General features: G+C 43.2%; 1 protein-coding gene across 25 annotated transcripts in view; it reads left to right on the top strand.

Annotated features, from left to right (window-relative positions):
- The first annotated feature begins 17 nt into the window (after positions 1-17).
- ARMC8 (armadillo repeat containing 8) overlaps positions 18-23,569 on the top strand; it is a 53,292-nt gene continuing 29,740 nt past the window's right edge. For 20 of the 25 annotated variants that reach the window (XR_014933138.1, XR_014933142.1, XR_014933140.1 and 17 more), the window contains exons 1-4: positions 18-175; positions 2,119-2,195; positions 14,549-14,620; positions 23,423-23,565. Coding sequence is in view for 18 of the 25 variants with exons in the window: in XM_085512625.1 (XP_085368751.1) it covers positions 131-175; positions 2,119-2,195; positions 14,549-14,620; positions 23,423-23,565 (337 nt within the window). In the remaining 7 variants the exon portion in view is untranslated. The remainder of the gene's footprint in view (positions 176-2,118; positions 2,196-14,548; positions 14,621-23,422; positions 23,566-23,569) is intronic. The other 5 variants (XM_085512627.1, XM_085512628.1, XM_085512629.1 and 2 more) reach the window with 2 other exon arrangements.

A 23,569-nucleotide genomic window follows, 5' to 3' on the forward strand; every position in this document is an offset into this window, starting at 1 on the left:
CCCCCCGTGGCCCCCCCGTCCCGCCCGGCGGCGCCTCGCCCCGCCATGAGCCCGTGCCCAGCGGCGGCCACAGCGGCGCGCGCGTGAGGGCGCCGCCGGCGGAGCTGTCGGTGCTGCTGCGTCCGCCAAGATGGCGTGTGTGCTGGAGGCGCCGCTCCGCATGAGCGTCCTGTCGGTGAGTAACGCGGTGCCTCGGCCGGGCCCTGCGGAGCCGGGGCGGGGAGGCGGCCGCGGGGCCGGGCCTGACCTTGGGGCTGCGCGGACGGCGGGGACGGCCCGGCACCTGCCCGGCTGTCCCGGCGCTTTGTGCGGCGGGGGGCAGCGGGAACGGGCACGGGCCGCAGTGAGGCGGTTTGGCGGCGGTTTGGCGGCCGCTCCCCCTCGTGCCCCGTCCCGACAAGTTCTCCCCGCTCGGGGCTCTGTCCCCGCAGCGCCGCCCTCCGCTGTGCGTTGGCGGCGGCACCTCGCGGTTCGCTCCGCCGTGTTTCCCCTCTTCCCCCCCACTCGCTGACGCGCTTCACGCCGCGGTTCCCTCCGAACTCCTGCGGCGGTTCCGCTCGTTGGGCTCCGGCCCGGCCCCCGCCCGCCCCCACGCGGGGCTGCCCGCGCCCCGGGCCCCGCAGGGAGGGGGCGTGCAGGGCCGGGCCGGGCCGGGCCGGGCGCTGCGGAGTTGCTGGGCTGAGCTGCCCGCCGCCGCGCGGTGCCTCCGTGAGGTCGGCGCCCGCCCTACGAGCTGTGCGGGGCGCTGCCACCCGCGGGGCTGCGGTGTAGATTTGTTACTAAGCGAGAACCCCGCGGTGCGGGGAAATAGCGCTTATTGTGGGTCCCGCCCTGAGAACTCGGTGGCCTCGGTATGAACGTCCTATGGACATCCCTGTGCTCGCTGCGGCCCCAGGTTATGAATGAGGCTCCCCCAGCTGATAAAGCAGCGTGTTTTAGAAACAGAAAGCAGAGGAATCTCCAAAACCCAGAGTGACTCTGTGGATGAGGATGTGGAGCAGGCACATGGAAGTCCCGTGTTGTCCTCAGATCTATTCTTTGCTACACAGAGGATGATAGAATTTCCCAAATTGGAAAGGGCCCATAAGGGTCATCGCTTCCAACTCCTGGCTCCACACAGCACCACCTGAAAATCAGCCCGTAAATCTGAATGACTTGCCTGTAGGACTTTCATAGTATAATTGAAGAGCCATCTTGCAGGCTGAGGGGTCCTGCTGCCTCCAGCTCCTCCTCCCAGTCTTCTGTGAGACCCCGTCGTGCTGCTGGCAGCTCTGCTGTCTCCAAGCAAAGAGGCACAGGTTTAGCCAAGAGTGGGTGCTTGCAAAGCAATGGAGTGTTTGCAATTCCTTTATAACTTTGTTCAAGTAAAACTGTTAATGGGAAGAGTATCAGAAAATGCTGAGTTGGCAAGAAAGAAGAAAAAAACAGTGAGATAATGGAAATACATTGTCACGTGTTTGTGAGAATCCAGAGGGAAATTTACCTTCTCCTTTCCTACCCATACCTTTGGAATGCTTTCCATCTCCAACTTTGGATCTTCTCAAACAGAATAAGTCATTGGAGCAGGTGACTGTCCCTGCAGTGTGTGAAAGTGATAAGGCGCCCTACAGCAAAGTGTCTTAATGTGAGCTTCCTTCTCTTCGTGAGCTTGTTTGTCAGCACGGTTCTTGAGCAACAGTAACAGCTCTTATCAAGTTTTTCTTGCAGGAATTCATGGTTGTTTTTCTTTCTTTCTGTGTAGTAATTGAACACAATAAAATGGGAATTGAAGGTAGTGCTGATATCTGCAGGAGACCCCTTTTGTGTGTCCTGTTCGTGACCACACAAGCACCTAGCAGCACTCCGTTAACTTGCTTTGACTTGCAATGCGCTGCTACCCATGTTAAGTACATCTTATTCTTTAAGTCCCACTTAAACACAGGGTTAATTCTTTGTGCAGATGTTGCCCAGCGGTAACGTACTGCGCATTTGAATATGATCCTGTGGTTTTGCTGCTATCTTGCCTGGTAGGTTTCAACAAGCAACAGACTTGCTGTTGCTTTAGTTATTCCTGCTTATCAGCCATCATATGAATTGATCAAAACTCATTAAAAAGGAGTCGTTGTTTTTCCTCTGCAGGAGGTAACAGCCAGCAGCCGCCACTACGTCGACAGATTGTTTGACCTGGATCCCCAGAAAGTCCTGCAAGGTGTCATGTAAGTTATCTGAAGGGCTTTGGGGCTGTTGGTTAAGCATAAGCTGGGTTAGCTGCAGTCCTGCTAGGGCTGTCTGTCAGGGGGAAGAAGCTCTATCTCTTTTGAGAGATCTTGATGGAGATTCTAATACTAACATGATGGTACTGGTTTAACACCCTGTTACTTTGTGGTGCATATAGGCAGCCTCCCAGTTGGCAGCAATGAGGATAAATGTTCAGCAAACATTCACAGAAGGTTTTCAATCCATTCTGCTTTCCTCTTGCTCTCTTCTTGTCCTCTGCCAAGTCATCACACCTGCCTCTTTTGTCTTCCCCTGCTGCTATGCCTGAGCATTGATTTTTTTCTGATGCATGGCTTCCGTCAATATGAAGGGAACCGCAAGGAGAAAGAAAACACTTCCATAGAAATAAATTGTGATGCAAATTATATTTCAGTATTTCTATTGTGTGCCAGTGGTAGTGGGAATGATGGAAAGATTAAGTAGAAGTTTTGCCCTGCTGAGTGGGTAGTAAAGCTGATGCAAAGGTCTGTTTCCTTGCTGTCTCTGGGCTATGTGCTTCCCATTGTAACTACACAGCAAGTCGCTTCCCACATCTGACTTTGGTGACACTGGGCCTTCTCTTCAGCTGACTGGCAAAACACCAGAACCAAGCGGGTCAAAAAGGCAAGGCTGCTGGTTGTGTCCTTTAGGACGATCTTAAATCCATAGTAGATTTAAACAAAAAAACAGAAGAAAAAGCATTCAGGAAGGTGTCCTGGGGATGGGATGGACAACTTATCAGCGTGAGTATTCCTCTGCAATGCGTGGGAACCAAAGCAGGTGTTTATATAGATGTCTTGGAAACTTTCTTTGTTGAAATACTCTCTTACCTGTCTGAAAACATCTGGTACATTACTGTCCATATTCTCAGGTTCTCAGCAGTTCTCTGTAGAAGAGTCCGCCATTTCTTCTACCCTTTGTTCTTGCTCCTTTGCTCAGGAAGCTGGGTTGGGTGGTCTCAGGGGTGTGGGTGTTTCCATACGCCCATGTGGGCTGACTGAACCTTCTTGGAGGTGCTTGCAGTGTGGGGCAGTGCTCCCTGCCTGCTCTGCTCTCTTCTATTAACTGCAAGCCACAAGCATTGCGATCCCTTCCCCTCACTTTTGAGGCATTATTTTCATCTTTTGCAGTGACGGCCCAGAACCAAAAGTCTTGGGCAATCTGTCTTAGCTAGTTTTTGAAATTCTTTGTGTTGTCTATACATGACATTGAATTTTATGCTGAGCTGCCTTTTAGTTTTTCTGCGATCTGGAATAAAATTAATTGATCACGGTAACAATCTTGATGGGCTTCACCAGTTAGTTCATGATCTGTTCATTTAAAGACAGCAAAATACCAGTTTATTTCACAATAGCTTTCTTTTCTGGACGCCAGCTTGGTGTCTAGTTTCCAGTATCAAAGATGCTATGCTGCTTTGTGTCATGAAGTTCTCTGAGCTTGCATCTGGTCTTTGATCACACAACTTTTTCAGCTCTTCCTTCTTCTTCAGTCCCTGGATGTGTCTGTTGTGATACGTTCTTTGCCTTTTGGTACAGTGAAGACCACCAGCCAGTGTCTTTGAGGCTGAGCTTTGTACAGGAGCTATTTCTTCTCAAGCAGATGCTCTGAAAAATGACAAGATTGCAAGCAGTAACTGTAAGGAGGGGTTGGAAGAGCTGGCCTTTTAAGAATGGCTCAGTGTTGTAGTGGTTCCAATAACTGCTTAGAAACTGCTGAAGGAATTTATGCCGAAGTTATCTTCCCTTGGACCTTTTAAAGCTACACATCTGACAGGACAAGTGCTTCTGAAGAGTGCAGGGGGAAAAAAGGAGGAAAAAAAATCACAGGGCAGATCTGGTTGGTAAGCTCAATTCGTGACTCTGATTAAAAACCTGCTTCTGAGAGTATGTCTCTCTTGATGTTAAACAAATCCTCTGTGGTGGGTTTGTTTTCCAATTAGTGGATGGGTGTGATACAGTCCAATTTAAGATATAAAGAAGCTTCAGTTGGAGATTCTTTGTGGGCAGAAAGATACAGCTTTGTCCTTCTTCCTTTGCCTTGGGCTATCTGAAAATGTGTCGAAGGTGGAATTAGCTGGTATGGGGGTGAGGTGGGGTGGAAAAGGCTGTTGGGGTGGCAGAGGTGTGTTTCAGAAGCTATTCCAAGTATTCAGTGGAATTCCCTGTAAATCTTTGGTTCCTGAGATATGCTGCTTTTTTTCTTCCTGCATCCTGGCTGAAAGTGTGGATGACCTAGATTTGTATTTTGATTGATGGGACTGTATGAATATCAAGGATCAGAAAGGGCTGTCTTAAGAGGCTTTGTTTCTGCAGATTGTTTTTAGTTATAGTAGCTCTGTTCTTTGTGTGCTATTAAAGAAACTTGAATGAGTAACCCGGGCTTGGGGCTTTCTTTTAATTGCATCCTTTTATATTTTAATGAAAAGCAACTTCTGAATGAGGTTTGATAAAGGTAAAATACAGCTAAATGCTTCCTGGACTTGAAAATCATGCCAATCCAGTTGTGGTCTTGTAAATGGAGAAAGCTTATAATTACATATTCTGAAGGTTTATAAACTACCAAATCTTATCTCTTTCTTTTCCCATGAGCTGTCAGAGGAGTAATGTTGAGAGCTGGCTTTTACCCACACGAAGTCCTGCTTTGGTGAGGGGCCTTTTGGTTTTCCTCTTCATGGGAGAAGTGAGAAACCATGGTCCAGTTTTACATGGAACTTTTGTTTGCATCATTTCTGTTATTTTCATCTGGGTATTAATAGTTTGGAAGGAGTGAATTGTGCACACCTGCTTGTGAGTTAGTGACTTCAGGATTTGGAATTTTGGGGTTTGTTACAAGGCTGATTTACAGCCTTTTACTGTAGCTGGTGGAGGACTGTTGAAAATGTACAAGGCCCATTTCTGCATATCCATGTCTGTGTGGAAGTGTGTGTATTCACCTCTATAAATGAGGAAGCTTAAGGTTGTAGTTTCCTTCTGTAAACGTAAGCTGTACGTTGAGTCCGTGCTTATGCTTGAGAGGTCTTACAGGTTTGCTTTGTGTCTACTTAAGTGCTCTTCTAAACCTTTAATCTTCTGTGCTACTGCCCTACAGTTCACATTTTCTCAGATGCGCTTTGCCTGCACTTGGCAAGGTCAGCAAGAATGTCAGGTAAGCAGCTACTCAACATATTCAGTGTTGAGAATCCATAGGCTACCCCGAGCTGATGTTTTAAGTGATTAAAGACTGTGTTCAGTCAGAAGTTCTCTTCAATGCTCTGTCATTGTTGGCAGAGGAGCAGAATGTAGACAGCTCTGTACATTTCTGTGCTTTTTAAGAGCTCCATCCCAAGATGCTGGCTGTGACAACAGTACATGCTTTGCTGTGTGGCAGCATTTTAGGCTACCAGTTGCTCTTCACCCACTTTTAATCTTAGGACCACTTTGTTCAAGTGCAAGACTGATGCCTATTTCTGCCCACTCATTTCTTTGCTGGCCAGAGACTTGTTTGAGAAATGTTTTGTCATGCTCACAGTTAGTGTGATATCTTCAGAGAGGCAATCTGTCATTTCAGACAGTGATTTAAATGCCATCTCAGCAGCTGATGTTGAAAGGAGCCTTCTTGCTGAGAGATCTGACTTATTCAGGGTCCCAACTGTTTCTCATCAGGCTGTTCCCCTTAGCAATCATAGGGTGTCATCTTGTAAGGCTTGTGAATAGTCATTGTGGTGTGCTGAGGATTCCCATGCTACTGCTGTGTGTATCCTTTTTGGAGGTGCTTCACCCACAGCTGCAGTTACCAGACAAGCGTTTTCCAAACTTACATGAACATTTTATATCAGGAAAATGAAGGAGTTGTCCTATAGGAGCATTGTTGGGTGCTGGAGAACCACTGTCAAAGCCTATGTTTGCTGTATCTTCCCTTTTCCCCGGTAGCCATGTACGCTGGTGGGAGTAGTGGTACAGATCTATGCAGCATATTTAATTTGTTATACATATGTTTCCCACGCAGTATGATTTTGAGTGTCTGAGAATGTGTTTTTGATATGGAGGTTGGCAGTGGATCAGAACTTGTGGACTGCTTTGAATCAGACAGTTACGTTTTGGGGTCCCTGCAGGCTTAGGCTGACAGCATCGTGGTGGTGAGTTGTTCTGCTTGGTGTTTTGAAGGCTGTGAAAATGATATTTGGGTACAACCAAAGTGTGGTTGGGCTTAACCTGGCTTAAGTCTTGGTATGGAAAATCAGTTAATGTTAGAAGCTCCTCTGAGGGGCAGTGGACTGGTGCTTGTGTTTGGCTGAGGATGATTCTTCCTTCTTCAAACAGAAGGTGCCAGAAGGCAGTCACAGACCAGGAAAAAAAAAGAGCTTCTATTTTAAGTAGTAACACTGCTCCTGTGGGACCTATCTTACATCTCCTGTGGGCAGTTGCTTTGAAATAATTTGGAACACCTCAAACTGTGTTTATTACAGCCATCTTTTTCATTTATTTCTTCTTGGATTTGAAAAAGTGTTCCAGGCATGATTAGGTGGCTATAAAATAACCACACGTGCCTGCAGGGAAAGCTGTGTGAAATGTGAACAGCAGCTTCATGGAGTGGGAAGAGAGGGAATTCCATCTCCAATGGAACACCAGGAAGCCCATCAGCCAGGTGCCAAGTGCCCACTTCTGCCTCTCGTTCTCATTGCCCTGTCATTCTAAGGGATGAACAGCACATCCCAAATGTACACAGTCACATTTGCCACCTCTCCCTGGGCTTGAGTTTTCTGCAGGAGTCATGTTTTGTTCTTTGTGTACATCCTTGCCTTGGTTTTCACCTGCAGGACTCTGTGAGAGCAGATGAGTTTTTAGAGCGTTGTTCCTGTTATGCTTTGCCTCTGTGCATTTGCAATCAAGTCAGATGACCTACTTGGTGTGGTACTCTGTGATAAACAGGTATTCTTTCAAATACAGCGTGAAGCTTTCAGGTGTCATTCTTCAGGTCAGGACTTTCATCTACGAGTTATGTGATCTTTAAAGTGTTTTTGCTTAGCATCATTCAGGCACTGAGAGAAGAGGCTCCTGATTCTCCTGGAGCTGCAGTTCTTGAGCTGCAGGACAGACTCTCCGTGGCCTGGAAATGGGATGCCTGTTCTTTAGGTTGTGGAATCTGGCAGGGATGTTTGTGCAGGTTTAGGTGGGTTGTGAGTGGGAGCTGGGAGCAGTGCCCTGTTTCAGTGCTCCCCTCCAGGAGGTAAACTGAGGAACGTAGTAGGCAGGCAAGCTTTTCAGAGTGGTAGAGGCTGAAAATGAAAGCACCTCAAACGGTGTTTGGGAATGAAGTTGTGTTCTGGGAAGAGTGGTTTCCAACATAATGGCTTTTGTAGAGTCAGGTGGAAATATAATGTAGATATGTAGGGAAGAAATGAAGCTACAATAAAGACTTCTATCTTAGAATTTTTTTGCCCATTTGCACGTGCTTTTTATTCCAACAGAAGGTACAAATGCATAGAACTGCAGTTTTCTAATAAATTGTGTAACTCCTAACTCTAAACACCAGAGGTGGACTAAGCTATAGGAAATGAAGTATGCCTGTTGCGTTTGGCTAGAAGTGATCAGACTATGAGGGATGTTCAATGTTTCAAACCTTGCCATTGCTACTCACAGCACTGACAGTTAATGAATCTGTTTCAGCACTGCTGTCAGGGCATGGAGCTCCTCCAGCGCTGCTCTCTAGGTGCCAACTTCTGAGGTGTAGTGCTGTCACGGGGATGCTGCAGGCTGTAAGCAGGGTAAGGGGAGAGACGTCTTTCGTCAGACTGGCTGGTGTAGCTGGAGAGCAGGAGGCACTTGAGCATTGTTCACAAAGGCCTCCAGGTCTGAGCGGTGAACTTTAGGCTCAGCACAGCAGTTGAATGCTTAGATACCTCAGATTTCAACTTGTTTCTTATATATTAGACAACTGTGGAGGAGAGATGGTTGTTAGGGGGAGAAATATAATAGGCAAAGTAGGGAGAAATAGTCACACTGTGCCCTTTGGGTGTGTAGGGGAGTTAAGAGTCAGCTGTAATTTGGGCTTGAGAGGAGCGTGGGCCATAGAATCAGCAATGCGACTGAGCTTGTGATGCTTCATATTTGGTTTTTGATTTTTGTTCTACGATTGTGGTTCATATTGATCAGAGTCAGCATTAAAAATAGTTTCCTTTCCAAACATGCTCATTTTCAGTTTGCAGTGCAGAACTACATTCTTCCAGCTTATCTCCTTGTTAAGGGTCAACTTTTCTAGCAACGTTCAAAGGATAGAACTCCATTTACATGTATTTGCCTACCAACTGATTAAAGTGGTTTTAGTATGTATGCTGTTCTGCTAGTGCTCACCTGATGATTGACATGTATTTGGTTTTTTCCTCTGTTGGGAAAGGAAAGGAAGCAGGAGGGATGGCTGCTGAAATTGCAAACATGCTTCCCATGTGTGTTGTCTGAAACGTGCTGGGACAGAGTGACTATACGTGTTTGGTGGTTTGGATCATGTGTTTGAAGCAACAGCAGTGCTGCTCGTATAGTCTTGTAGCTCCAGAAGAGCCGTTCTCCATCACAGGATAGAAGATCTGTTTCAAGGAATCCTTGTTCAGGTGCATCTCTTTTTCCTCCTGCCTCTTCAGATAATTCTTTACTGTGGCAACCTGGTTTAAGGAGAGGATATGTGTTCCAAAGCTGAAATGCTGATGATACGGAGCACTGATAATCGCTTCTGTGGTGGTTTTTCTATTTAAAAACCTAATCTAAAAAAGCTGGCTAAGCTCTCATCCGCTGCTGACCTCGAGCATATGAAATTTGAGATGTGTTGTTCTCAAGGTTGAGTAGGCAATTTTTCAGCTGATTAGTGCTCTCATCCAGCTTGGAGCACAATTGCCAGAGCCAGCGCAAAGGATGAGACAAAAGAACATACTTGAGAGGTGGGAAAAGCAGCATCTCCTGGTTTGTCAGTGAACATAGAGATGTGAAAGGAAGGTAAGTTGAAACTAGACAAAGGTGCTCCGATAATTCTAACCTTTTGTATCGGACAGGTGAGTTGACTGGGGTAGGCTCTTCTATTGGCAGCAGAAATTGGTCGAGAGGACTTTTCACATACGTAAAGGCAACGAGTGTTGGAAACTGAGATAGGTTCAGAGTAGGAGTAGGGTATGGATATTTCTAATGATAGATGTGGGCCATTGAAACAGCTCCCCTTTCTGTGAGGTACTTTCATTGGCAAGAAAACATGACAAGGTAAGTTGTCTCTTCAAGTGGGATACTTTAGATAGGAGTTCAAGGGTTTCTGTGGTGTGATGTGGAGAAAGCTGATGAAGGGATTGCTTTTAGCATTATCTATGTTCTGTACTGCTGTAACTGTAGCCATGTGCTATTTTCTACAGCACTCTCATTTTATGCGGTGTCTGACAGTAAAGAATTAAGATTGGGAATGACCTTGGTTTTGGGGTTTCCTTGTGTTTCTTCAGTTTGTGCTGTGTTAATTGTATGATAAGTTTCCAAGTGTTAAAACACAAAGCTGAGTAACCATAAGTATATTTATGTGCTATATTGTTCTTTACTGTAAAATTATTATTTTTTTTTCAATTGGGATTAGAAAGATTGAAATCGCTTCTCAACTTTATCCTTACCTTCAACAATAAGCTGATTTTGGTGGTATGCAGCAGCTGGGAGGAGCTTTTAGTACTTTAATGGACATTGAACAGATATCTAAGCTGTAGTACTATCCACAGTAGATGTTAATTGGAGAAATAACAAGGGGCATTTTAGCATGTGAAATTTGTAATTAATTTCTGATGGTTATTTTGCATCTGACCATTGAAATGGGAGAGGAGGAAGAATGGAAAAGGAAGAGGTGAAAGCTGGAGAAAGCACAGTTGTCAAACCTTACCCTGACTGCGGGTTTCTGATTCAGGTCCACCCATGTTGGGTTTTGTTTCTGTGACAGTGAAACTTAGAAACTGTCCTGAGCTTGCAGCAGACAGGTTTTAGTGTATCCATCTCCTTGTATCTGCTACAAATGTTCCAGCCTTTTAGATATTTACATCTGGGGTTTTTGAAAACCCTACCGGACAGATGTCCTGCTTCATCCAAATGCTCTGCTTTTGGTAGGTAAATGTTCTGATCTCACAACACGAGTTGGATGCTTCTCCTGTATACTTAATCCCTAAAAATCCTTTGTGGTTATTCCATATTAGAACTAAAGGTGGTGGCTTAAAGTTTCTTGGGCTGTTTTTCCTTCTGTGATTGTTCACCTCATGTTGAATGTTCTTCTCTGGGTGGGAACATCTTAAATATGGTTACCTACTTGGTTTTCAGAACACACGAGATGAGAAAATACAGAGATAGTTCATTTTGTCCTCTCCTCTGTAGTTCCACATCAAGTCACTCCAGCTTGTTCCAAGCTATGCAGTGTTACACTGCTAGAAGGTGACTTCCAGGACTTCCTGTAACATTTTCAAACCTACTTCTGTTTGTGCTCAATTAACTGTATTTAAAGATGTGGATACACTGGGGATTGGTGCACCCATGTTGCTTTCACGTGGTCTCTTTTGCAGAAGAGATGCTGCTATCAGGGCTTAGGCAGGAATGCATTAGAGGTCTGTTCTTTCTCAGCTGGGAATTGAACTCAGAACAGTTCAGAGAGTCCCAAAAGAGAGTAAACTTGATGGCACGTTGAACCAGAATGCTAATTTTCTCAGTGCTCATATGTTCTATAGTGTTCCTTACTGCTTCTTGCTTGCCCCAAATGGGTTATATCTGGCTTTAGGAATCAGAACAAAAGTGCATTCAGATAACACTGGCAAATCAGTTCACTTAGTAACTTCTGTCCAACTCCATTTGGATGGAAATTATTTTTATATACTTCTGAAGTATTATAGACAATCATTCTGTGCTCGTGCATCCACAGAACTAGCATAGGCTACCCCTTAAAAGTGCTATTTGTAGCAGATTAATTGAACAGATTATTTCTGCGTTGCTACATTCCAAGAGATTGTTAGAGTTGATAAACCCCACCTGGTGAATTTTGTTCCCCTTTTCAACAGCGTGGAAGCAGAAAACGAGGATTTCTGTTTTTTCAATTTCTATGTGGTTTTGTAACTTTAAAGTGAATTATCTCCAGATTGAGTTGATGAAACTGTATTCTTATTGATTTAAAAAGCAGGAAGAGATGGAGAAAGCTGATCTAGCACCGAAGGTCTCCCTTGTAAATGCATGTTGGTAAATTACCTGAGAGCTTGGATGTCTTTTGGGAAGTCTGTGTGTCTTTCTCTTCTAGATCGTGGTGTTCACACAGGTGATGCCCAGAGTCACCACAGGCTGGTTGTTCTTTTGGAGTTCTCTTTGTAATTGTTCTTGCTGCTCTTTCCTTCCTCTTTGTTTCAAGGACCTGTTCATAGTAAAAAGTGGGAGTTAAAAAATGCATGATACTTGAAAATAAAGCGGATATCCAGTTTTGGACTGCACATCTCTGATGTTTCTTAGTTACCTCACTTTAAAGGTTAAGAACTTCATTGCTCTTTCTTCTTGGGTGAGTCTCTTATCTTCTTGGTTTTGAAGTCGGTCGAGTTCAGACTTGCTGGAGATGATGTTCTCATGGAAGGGAATTATCCCCAGGTGTTTCAGGTTGTGTGGTTCTCCAAGGACCTCAAAGACCGAGATAATACATAGCACTTCTTTACTCTCCATGGGGAGTAGATCCTGATTGGGAAAACCTCTATAAAACATAAAATGAAATTGTATACTTATTTTGCATAATGAACCAAATAAAATTCTCCTGTTCACCTTTGGGTTACAGTGTTCTAGGAATATGTTTTATTTCCATATCTTACTGTTTTGTTTTGTTTTTTTCCCCTGTATAACTGGACTTATTTCTTTAGTAGCAAATTTGAGAGATGCATAACTTGGGAGTACCAAGACATAATGTATACTAACATGGTGATCTTTTCCAAGCCCTATATGTGACAGTTTTAGATCTGGTTATGAGTTTGAAGATATTTAATTATATGTTGAAACTCCTTGAACTTGTGTTGGTTCATATTGATCATATTGTCCAATATCTCAGAGAAATATCTCACTTTCTTGTCTACCCATCATGGCCTTTCTGAGGAACTTGTAAGAGCTGTGATGGAGAAACTCATCTGAATCCTGTACGTGTTAGGACTGTGACTTTGCTAAACCCCTAAATTATAGATCTTGACTGTCTTCATGCCGCTTCTTAAAGGGTCCCCAAATCAAATTCTGATAGGTAATACTTATTATGTATTCATGAATATGGAGTTAATAAGCTGTTCTATTATGGAGTTATTACAGGAGGCATGAAAGGGTCTTCTGATGTCTGAAATGATGTGTACAGTCATCTGAGTAGGGCATTGCAACGTCACCAGAAACAGATTTCTTGGCAGTTGAGTGCATCTTGTCTTCAGGTTTCTTTGGAGTGTTTTGCAAGTGCTTTCTCTTTTGCTTCTCACGTGTGACATGATGCAGCCAGCCTTTCAGATGACTTTAAGCTGAGTAGTGATTGCAAGGTAGGTAACCCTCGTGTGGCCCAAGCAGCTTAGTACTTGGACTCAGCTCATCTGTTCTACCATTGAAATTCCTTTCAAACATCCATCGTGTTGCTTCTGCAGTTGTTTTGTAAGTACTCTTCTTTAAGGATCTTAGAAATAACTAAGACACTTTGCATCAGATCTTTAGTGTAGGAACCACTGGAGTACAGTTTGAGTTTAGTGGAGCCTTTGAGTCCATTCTTTAATTCTGGGGGTATTTCCTGCTTTGCCAGTCATCTGATTGTTCTATTTTTTCTTGATATCCTGTCATGAGATACAAATTCAAAGTTATACAAAGTTATGTGAGATGTAACATAGTGGTCCAGTGTTCTCTGCTGATGCTTTTTCTCCACTGAGACTCCCAAGTCCTCCTCAGCAGGATTGCTCTCAATCAGTTCTTTTTCTGATATGATGACATATCTGTAGGCGTATCTGGGATTGTCCCAGCCCAAGTGCAATACTTTCCATCTCACCTTGTTGAACCTTACTGTGTTTGCATGGGCCTGCTTTTCAAGCCTGTCCAGGTCCCTTTGGATGCCATCCCTTCCTTCTGTTTTATCAACTGCACCACTCAGCTTGGTGAGGATGTATTCAATCCTACTGTCTCTGTCTTTGAGAAAGATGTTGAAGAGCTGTGGTCCCCATGAAGGACCCTTGGGGGACACCACTCATCACCTGCCTGCACCTGGACCTATAGCTGCTGACCTATCTTCTGACTGCAATCATCCAACCAGTACTTCACTCACCAAATACTCCAGCCTTCAAATCTGTATCTTTTCAATTTAGAGAGAAGAATGCGATATGGGATTCTATCAAAAGCCTTGCAGAAATCCAGGTAGATGTCATCAGTTGCTCTTACTTTGTCTAATGAAGCCATGTCTATCATTGAAGGCCACCTGACTGGTCAGGCTTGATCTGTCTTTGCTGAAGCTTTGCTTGCAGCGCTGGATTAGCTCCTCGTCTTGTGTGTGCCTTAATGGAGTTCCCAGAAGGATCTGCTCCATTATCTTTGCAGGCACAGACTGAAGCAACCACTCAAGTTCAGAAATCATTTGAACGAATCATGTGCATACATTTATTGTTTTAGCAACTTTGTGACTTGGTAAAGAATTATCTTCATTGAATCTGCCTTCTCCACCTGGTTTTATGGCAGTCCATACAGCTGAAAGCTTTCCTTAGAGATGTGTTGTCTCGATTTCCTGAAACCAATCATAATGCTTCCTTTCAGATTCTCTGCATGTTCATCTATGTTTAGAGTATTGGTATATAGGGGGAAAGATACTTCAAAAAGGACTTGGTAGTGTGCAGAAGCAGTGCTTGCTTTCCAAAATGCTCTCCTTGTTCCTTACCCTGGTACAAATACCTGTATTGCAGTTAACACTACCCTAATGCGCAGACAGGAAAGTGGTTTTATTCCAGCTTTGTTCCCTGGATTTAGAGATACAGATGCGTGGTTTTTGTTTTCATGAAGTCTAATGAGTGTATGGGCACAAAGAACCAGTCTGTCTAATTTTGCTCAGTTTCTTCGTGTTTGCTATGCATGTGAGGTGGTGTGGGATTTTGCTTGCTTGCATAAGCTGGAATGTAACTGAATCCTGGAGTTCTGGGGTGTTTATCTGTGGGCTGTGGAAACTGTGCCCTTAAGCACAGTCCTGCAGGTGAAGCATGGAGATGTGAAAGAGTATTTGATAAGCCTTCATGGAAATGGTAAATTCTATAGATTTAAGCCCTCAGTACCTCAGCATAATTTACCAGGGTTTGTTTTTCTTTCTGGATTTACAGAGATATGAAAAATGCTGTAATTGGAAACAACAAACAAAAAGCCAACTTGATTGTTTTGGGAGCAGTTCCAAGGTATGTCCTTTGCTACTCTCCTTTTCACTGACTCACAACAGGTCTGGAATGGTGATCCTTGGATCACAGGCACCTTTTTGTTTTAATTTTGATTGTAGCTGACTGCGTAGTTTCTTTAATGTAACTGAGAGACTTGAAATGTGTGTTAATCTCATGTGTTACAGAACAGCCTGTTGAGTAATGCTTTTAATTTAGAATTTCACAGGGTTCCTTAAAGTGGATTTGGAGATTAAAAAAAAAGTTTAATCAAAATTATCAGTTTAGGAATGAAATATATAATGATATTAATGGTGGATGAAAGTGGTTGTATTTCAGTCCTGTTCTTCAGCCAATTTCCTGGTGAGTTCACAGGTTAAAATGTATAAGGTTGTTACAAGTATAATTTAAAATGATAAATAAACATCTGAGATAACTTGATTCTGTTCTCCACCTGCCCCAAAGGATTTAAAAGCTTTGTTCACGCTTTATTGCTGGGTTACTGCTTCAGCTGATGTTAACCTTTTCTGGACCCTGATTTCAGCAGTACACCTAACAGATAACTGCAGCTACTGCATTGCTCACTAAGGCTTTCATTTCACACCTCTTCTCCTCCTGCTCGCTTTCAGCTCCAACTTGCAGCAGCAGAGGAGGAAAGCTCTGAGCGTTGCATCACTTGTGCTAGCAGTACAGGACCTTCCTGAGATCCTTCTGCTTAAATGGCAACTTGGTCCCATTGGGAATCCCCATTGGGAATGTCTTCATTTGCAGATTAAGTTCTGTGCCAAGTCTAGCCCTTCAGTTCCATAGGAGTTAGCTGTGGGGAAACCCGCGCTCTACAACCTGCTGGATTATCTTCAGCTCTGACTGTAGAGTTTCCTCAGGGTGCTGCAGACAGACCTAAATAGATTACAGACCATTTGTGTTGGAGAACTCCTGTTTTCTCTAACAAGGTGGTGGGAATTTGTCTTTTTCTGACATGCCTTTTAATTCATGAAATGACCACTGAAACTAAAAGAAACTGAACAGGAAAATTGTAATTCCAATCCGCAAGGTCAGACTTTGCCCCACTAAGCATAGGTGTAAGGAAGCTTTAATTCTTTGCTTTAAGTCTCCTCTACAACGTTATCCATGGGTTTTCTTTCCTTGGTTAGATTGCAGTCTCCCAAGAGGAGCTGACTCTTATCTATAATGATATGGGGATTGATAGAATTCTGTTGCTGCTACTTTTTCCTGTGGTTCAACTTCTTGTTTACACATTTATTTTTCATTCTCTGCTTTCCTAAGTGTTCCTTCAGCAAGTTTTCGTGTGATCAGAAGAAATCATTTAGATTCAAAGAGCCTCTTCACATTTCTGATGCTTAGTGCAAGATGGTGTTTTTACGTGTTAGTGCAGATCGATATGAGGCTTGCAAAAGCCAAGGAAATATCTTTTGTTTGAAAGTGAGCCACATACTGATGGCTTGTGTGAATAATACCTACTTGAACATATCAGCCTGCTAGTTGATTGGAAAGAATTGTGAAGTCCTTCAAAGATCTCCATACCTGGAAAAAAATGCTGGGGAAGAATAGCAGAATCGCTGTCATTGTAGGTCAGTGGCTGCCTGTGTTCATGAGCTCACTGCTTATTGGTGTCATCTTTTAAAGAGGGAGACAGATGTACCAATTAAATGGTGTTCTCTTTGTAGCTTTCCAAGTCAGTATGATGGCAGGTCATTTCCTGATTGTTTGCTCTGAAGAGGATGCTAAGAAAAGCAAAGGCTATTGAAGGTTTTGCCTGGGGTTGTCCTTGAATTTAAGCACTTGTTCTAGGAGTTCTGTTAATTGTTGTCTTTTATAATGCTTCTCTTAGAAGAGAGCCACACTTAGCTAGGAATATCTGCTTGAAAGGATCATCTCCTGTACAGACAGGACATACTAGCACTTGACTGAGTATTTGGTTCTAAATCCATCAGGAGTTACTGTAAGGTGGTGCTCCTTTGGGAGTGAGGAATATGGTTTCTTTAATTCCTTGACTCATAACTTTATGTACTGAAATTATGCATGAAATATATATTAATGCAAATATATCTTGTGCTTGGTTTGTGTAGTCATGCAAATTTCTTTAATTATTGGCTGCTTAGGATTAGACACAGCAGAATTGCACCCAGTATTATCTCAGAATGGTTTTAGGCAGAAGTTATCTAAATCAGCCTTTCAAATTATGCAGTGATCCATGGACCCAATATTAAATTTGGGTGAAGAAGTGACAGTGCAGTAATGGATGAGGAGTTAACATGTACTGGTTTGACGTTGCTTGTTCCTCAGTTCATGTTGGGCAGCAAACACTAATGAACTATGTCACAGAACAAACTTAGCCTTCAGTTTTCATGGCAATCTAAGGCCAATTGGCCTGATAAGTACAATTAGTTCAGCAGTTTGTTGATTTTTTTTCAGGTTTCTAATGAAAGTAGCAACATGAACAAGGTTTTTGTTGCTGATGTTAGAAAGGTTCTGGTGTCTGTAGAGCGGATTGACGACTCAGTCTTGGGGCAAGGATGGTGATTCAAGGATCTGTCAAGACCCTTTGCAGTTCTGTTTCCCATCTAATTGACTGCTGACTGCAGAAGTTGTATGGCATTCAGGTCAACTGCAGAACCTGTGCTGGTGCAGCTGATGAGAGATGTAGCAGCTGGACACATCTGCTGAAACGATTGAGTTCTCTGGTATGGTACCAGCTTTCTTTCAAGAAGTCAAGCACGGCGTTTGGACACGGTACTACTAGGTCTGTCATGCCCGTTAATTAATTCATAGCCGTCCTTGCCAGGGCAGAGCACAGTTGTTTGCTGATGGCTCGTTCTCTAGTTGGCTGCATTTTATATGGCATTTTATGTGTCCTGTACTCCACTGGTTTGGAATCTGTGCCCAAACCTAGTGCTTTGAGGGCTTGAGTGAAGGAGCTTCATCTGGGATGCTGGTATTTGTAAAGCCTCCCCTGCCCTAGGGTGTGGAAGGGGTGGAGAAGAAGCCCTGATAGGGCTGGTGCTGTTGTGCCTGTTTTTGTCTTGACAGGAGGCAGGGCATAATTACACATCTCTCTCTATGAAGAGTAACCCTCACTGTGAGGGTCATGTGTGATTGGAGTGAGGCATTCTGCTACTGGACTGTGGAGTATCTGTGAGCTAAGGCAGGCGGTCATGGTCAGCAGGGTTGTATTAGAGCTGGTTTTGTTTAAAAGCTTGTAAGCCTTCTCAATTAGAGGTGTCTCTTGTAGTAACAAAAATGGCATTGTAAATATGAGTTGTACTTCTAATGACATCCTTGAAGTTGTGATTTGGGATTTGAATTTTAAGTTGCAGTTTTTCTTGTGGTTTTGTTGTCTTTTAATCACATAAAATTAGCTTTGTGATATCTGATGGGAGCTGTTCCTGAGGAGCTGGGAGCACCATATCTGTGAAAGTGTTCAAATCCTGCTCTTGACATTCTTTCTGAATGACAGCTGGGTGGTATCAGGTGGAGTGGGGATGTGGTTTAGCCATTCCATGTACAACAAGGAATTCAGAAATACAGATGGAGAGACAACAAAGCTTGCTTCCTCCTATGGAAAAGGGAATCACGCTGCACTGCTTTAATGCGAAGTAGCAAGAGTTATTTTTACATGAAACTGGTCATTGGGGTAAGAAGAACTCAAACCCAGTCCTTAAGGAAAATGTATTTTGTATAAGGATAATTTACCGTAGACTTCATACAACTCAGTAGGTTTTACTGAGTAGTTAGTTATCTGTCCACAGAGTTTTCCAACATTGGATTTAGCGGGCAATACAAATCAGTTTGGTTGGATATAAAGTAATTTATGAAGGGGAAAAAAATCATGATATTATTGTAAGTGAAGGTATTTAAACCAAACAAGAAAATATGGTAGCTTATGCTGAAGCTTCTTGTTCCTAAAGGAAAAATTTCTTTTGCAGCTTACTTCACTGCTGCTTATAGCATTGTAATACATAGCTGTGGAGAAACAGAAGAATACTTTTCTCTGTAATCCATCTTAGTGAAGTGTTTGTGTTCCATAAGTAATAATTCACCAGGAATGGTCAAGACATGATAACTAGTCTTAAGATACAAGGTACTGTAAGTTGAGCAGTTGCCCTGAGCTCTCTATTTAACTTCCTTCTCATGGGGTTTGATGAAGTACTGGAAATATTCTATCAGCTGAGTTTCACCCCCAGGTTTAAGAACTTCAGAGGTTTTGGTGACAACTTGTAAATGGGGTGGGATATCAGAGAGAGTATATCTGTGACCTTTGTAGCCAGCTGTGTGAGATCTGTGTCAGAGCACATTGGTGAGGTCCCAGTCACTTTTTAGTGCACAGCTCTGGCACAAAACACCCATCCCAGGAAGCTTCAAAAGAAGGGAAAATCTACCTTGCTAAGCTGCCCCATTTGTTCAGCAGCTACGTTCTTTGAAAGGTTTCTGCTTCATGTCTAGAATATTGCGTGGTTATCCTGGATGAATCCCTGTCCGTTGTTCAGAATCCATCATGCTTCCAGCTGCCCTTATTTATGGTTTCTAGGTGTAATTGTTCACGGAATTCATTGAAGTATTTCTCTGGATGGATCTCATGTCCTGTCTCATTCAGTTACAACTGCCTGGTTACCTTCACTGGTTATTTTCACTGAGGGGCTGCTGGCTGAAGAGCGAGTAGACAGCAGCGTTCCTTCTGCTTTGCTGTTTTAGAATCTCCCATGCTTTTGGCATCTCCTGAAGCTCTTGGGCTCTACACATGAGTTGTGTTGGTTCTGACAGAGCCTTGTTCCAGTATCCTCCATGTTCCATGGGACATGCTGCTGCTGCTGTTCCTAATGAGCCTCATACTGCCCACTAGTAGCTGGAGAGAAGTACCATAGTAATTTCTTTTATTACTCAATCTCCCAAACCCAAATTGTAGTCTTCCCTTTTCTCCCCATGTGAACGTGCTATTTTTCCACCTCTTTATGTTTTGAATCCCAATATATGGTAGCAACATACTGCAAACATCTTCGCTGAACTTGTCACTTACCAGACCCTTGGAAACAGCAAACGGCTCCAGAATGATGTTTCTTCTGACAGTAAAAGGATGCCATTGAAATCTGTGATTTCCACTGTCACAAGGTGTCAGTTGGCTCTTTAAAAAATAAAAAAAGAAATGGTGAAAGGCAGTAGGAGGTACCATAATGTGGATCTTTAGTTCTGTGGAAAACAGAGGCTGAAAGCCAAGCATCTTTCAAAGATATAGAAAAGGATATTATTAATACTTCAAAAACTTTGTGTGTGAAGAATCTGAATTTAAATGTTCGTCTGAACTAATTATAAAGCTTAGTTAAGAATTTCTATTTTAAACGTGCAGACCATGTATTGTAGTCAGAGTGTTTCATTTTGCCTCCTTTGCTTTAATGTAGCTGTAACATCTGCTCCAAGCGCAGACTGTTAGTGGGAAGGAAAACAGCAATTACCCCCTTTGGAAGTGAACAGCCTTCAGAATTGAGGGTGCTTCTGGGTTTTGTGAAACTTCCTTCAGAAAAAAACCAGACCTGAAAGTGACTGTTTCAGACCAGGGCTGATTGTTTCTGGATCCGAGGAATAGTTTATATTTCAAAGCCCTTAAAAACCCCAGAACGTTATCAATGTGAGATGCATTTCAGAACATTTCCATTGGTACTGAAAATAGGAGGAAATATATTTGCTTTTTTGAATTGAGATCTTGGTTTTATGCAGGCTATTTTACCATCTCCACTGCCCCCCAAAAGTTACTGCCATTATCTAATCAGCTGCTAGGCACATATCCACCAGCTCTTACACCACAGGAGTCTCCTGGTTTTCCCCAACAACTGTGTTTTAGAATCATAGATTTACCAAGGTTGGAAAAGACCTCTGAGACCATCCAGTCCTACCAGTCTTGTTCAATGGCTTCTCGTTGTTAGAACATAATCAGCAAAAAGATGGTTTTTGTATTTTTTTTTCTATTTTTTTTTTTCTTTCCAATACTAAAACTTTTTCAGATGATTACAAAATGAAACATGGCCCATCTCCAGGTTAGCAGTGGTCTGTGAGTGTGCAGGCTCAGGTCCTGCTCTGGAAGAGGGCTGTGCTGCTGCTGGCTTGATGTCATGGCCCCAACTCTGCTTTGTCTCTCCCACTGCAGTCCATAGAAACCACAGCACAGTGTGGAAGCCTTTGCCTTGGGGTATGGCTGTGGGTTTGGGGAGGATGGAGTCTGTGGTTCCCATCTTGGAAGTTGGTTTGTTTGCTTCACAGCACATTTGTTCTGTGTGTGCTGAATTAAACCGAGTCAGCTTTGTGTTGCTGCATCAGAAATGTATCAGCACAGCCTGGGCTGTAAGCGAGACGGCTGGGTCTTAGGATTCCAACAGCGAGGAGTTGTGATGGTTGTGCACTTGAAGGAAGGAGCAGATTGAGAGAGCATCATGATGAGAGGACAAATGGAGTGCCTTAATTCTTGATAAAATTGTTATAGGCTGAATCATTTAACATAATTGTGAAATGTATTTTTTTTATAAGCTGCTTAAACCTGGAGCTGAGTCATTTTGGCAGCAGACTTTGCTTTTCATTCTCTCCTCCCAGTGCTGAGATGAACATGTACATCCTCTGTTGCTGATTTCTCCTATTGGCTGTCAGTGTGTTTTCTAAATGCCCAACAATTTGAAGTCACATCTTCAAACTGTCAAACTTGTCAGGCAGTGCTCCCTGTCCTACAGGTTACATCATTTCCAGCAGTGTGGTTACAAATCAAATACTGACCTTGACAACTGTGCAAGGTGTTTGCAAAGTTTGGGTACCACAGTGAGTTCATTCATCTTCTGCTTTGCTCAAGGCAATTCCTGTGCAAGTAAGGGTTTTTATTTTGTGATTGGAGAATATCCATGTTAGAACAGCCAGTGGTATTGTGGTGTCCATGTGGTACTGTGATGCTCAAGGGAAGCCTCACATCTCTTCAGGGACAAATTTTAGCTAAGATGATCAGTGCCTTTGTATTTTACCTACACGGCCTGCTGTTTGCTGTCAGTTCCTACCTGATCTAGGAAGTGAAGTACTGGTGGAGCAAGGATATGCTGTCTCTTTAGGATTGGGAATGAAATGTTGTTATAATCTTGAGTAACATTACTTGTATGTTTTACTTCTTTTGTACTGTTCCAGAAACAGCAGTCATTTTGTACTGCAGTCTTCTCTACCTTGATCACTGAAGAAGACAGTACCAGAATTTGTAGCTTTAGAAATATTTCATTGGCTTGAGGGTTTCCTGGGGCGTTTTAGTTCTTTTTCTAGAAGCCAGTCAGATTGGTGCGGTTGGTTTGAGTGTCTGGTTGGTGTCTGACCTGCATTTACAGCAAGGCAGATTCCTCTTCTGATTGCATATCTGCTCGTTTTTCGTTCAATAAGTTGTGAGGGAGAACTGGAGGATCGGTTTGTTGCTCTCCAGGAGCTGGTTACGTGATCTGCTTCCTGCCAGAGGTGCAATTGTCTGTAATGGATGTCCAGTTTCTAGGTATGGAAGAGACCTTCAGTCTCATATCTCCCTTCCTTTACTAAGCAATGATTCTGTCAGTTGGCCTTTTATTGTAAGTTAGCAATTTAAGGAGCAGTTTATCCCTTATGTAAATGGCAAGCATGTGAAATGTGTGCTGAAAGTATTCTTCTGCGTTACTGCCCCTAATTGCCCCTTTCCTGCCCTGTGTTCCTAAATTGCATTTAGCTGCCGTGTTTCTGGCTAATTTTTTCTTGCCTTCAATTCAGGAAGGCAGCTTTGGGGTTGGGGGTTCTTCAGGCATCTGTTAATCTGAGTGTAGCTACTTTCTTCTTCAGCAGTGGGATTGTGCTGACTTTTGGGCCCTCTTCTCTCAGAGAAGGCTTCAGTATATTGCAGGCTTTTAGGGGAGACCGCTTCAAATGAGACAGAGCTATGCATTACCGTCTCTAGAAAAGCAACGGTGTATCTTGCATGTACAGAGAGAATTGTGTCTCTGTGTGCAAGCCATCCTGCCTGTTCTAGTGCTGAGAATTGTACTGAGAGAACCCTTAGTTAAATGGTTCACATCTTAAATTAATAAACACTGTCAATCTTAGAGATTATGTTTTGTGCCAATGCGAGGTAGGAATCTGGTTGCTCTCTGTGTCTTTGCGTGCCTCACATTTAAACTGAAAGTGTTTGGTGACCTCTGCCTGTGATTCAGGTACTACCAATGTCATCTGAAATAAATTACAAAGACCTCCTGGGTATCCTGATGCTTTAAAGAATCTGTAGTAATTGAGACCCAAAGACAGGCATTCTTTATGTTCATATGTGATAATTTCTTAGTGTTCAAAACTCTCGTTGCTCCCAGCACGTGTGTTTGTGTTCGCTGCTGGAATTACGTTGTGACTGCAACCCAGAAGAAGTCACTGCCAAAGGCAGCAGCCATCCTGACAGTGGTAGCCATGTCCCTGGGTGTTAGGGGAGATGTATGAGATTCCCTTTCCCACTGACGTCAGAGAGCAGACTCATTTCCTTTAATTGAAATTCGGGATCCTCGGTAACCTGAAACACATTATCCCAGTTATCAGTAGAGTGACATTTGTATCTTTAGAAGAAGCAGCGAGGTATCTTTGCACCACAGCAGCAACTAAAACCTGTGTAGGAACATACAATGGAAAAGTACTCCTAACACAACAATTCTCATCTTACTCTTTAGTTTGGATTCCGTCCTGCTGTTAAGGGCCTTGTCCTCTTTATATTGTAGAATTTATATTACTTTTTACCTGAGTTGCAAGTTCTGTTCCATGTGAATTTTCTTCTAAAAGTAATTCTGTTTTCAGGTTGCTATACTTGCTTCAGCAAGAAAGCTCCAGCACAGAACTGAGAACAGAATGTGCAGTGGTCTTGGGAAGCCTTGCAATGGGTACAGAGAATAATGTCAAATCCCTACTAGACTGCCATATTATCCCAGCCTTATTGCAAGGTAC

This window comes from Coturnix japonica, chromosome 12, assembly GCF_054131305.1.
Source record: "Coturnix japonica strain WE chromosome 12, WE-NBRP24, whole genome shotgun sequence".
In the NCBI taxonomy this organism is placed as follows: domain Eukaryota; kingdom Metazoa; phylum Chordata; class Aves; order Galliformes; family Phasianidae; genus Coturnix; species Coturnix japonica.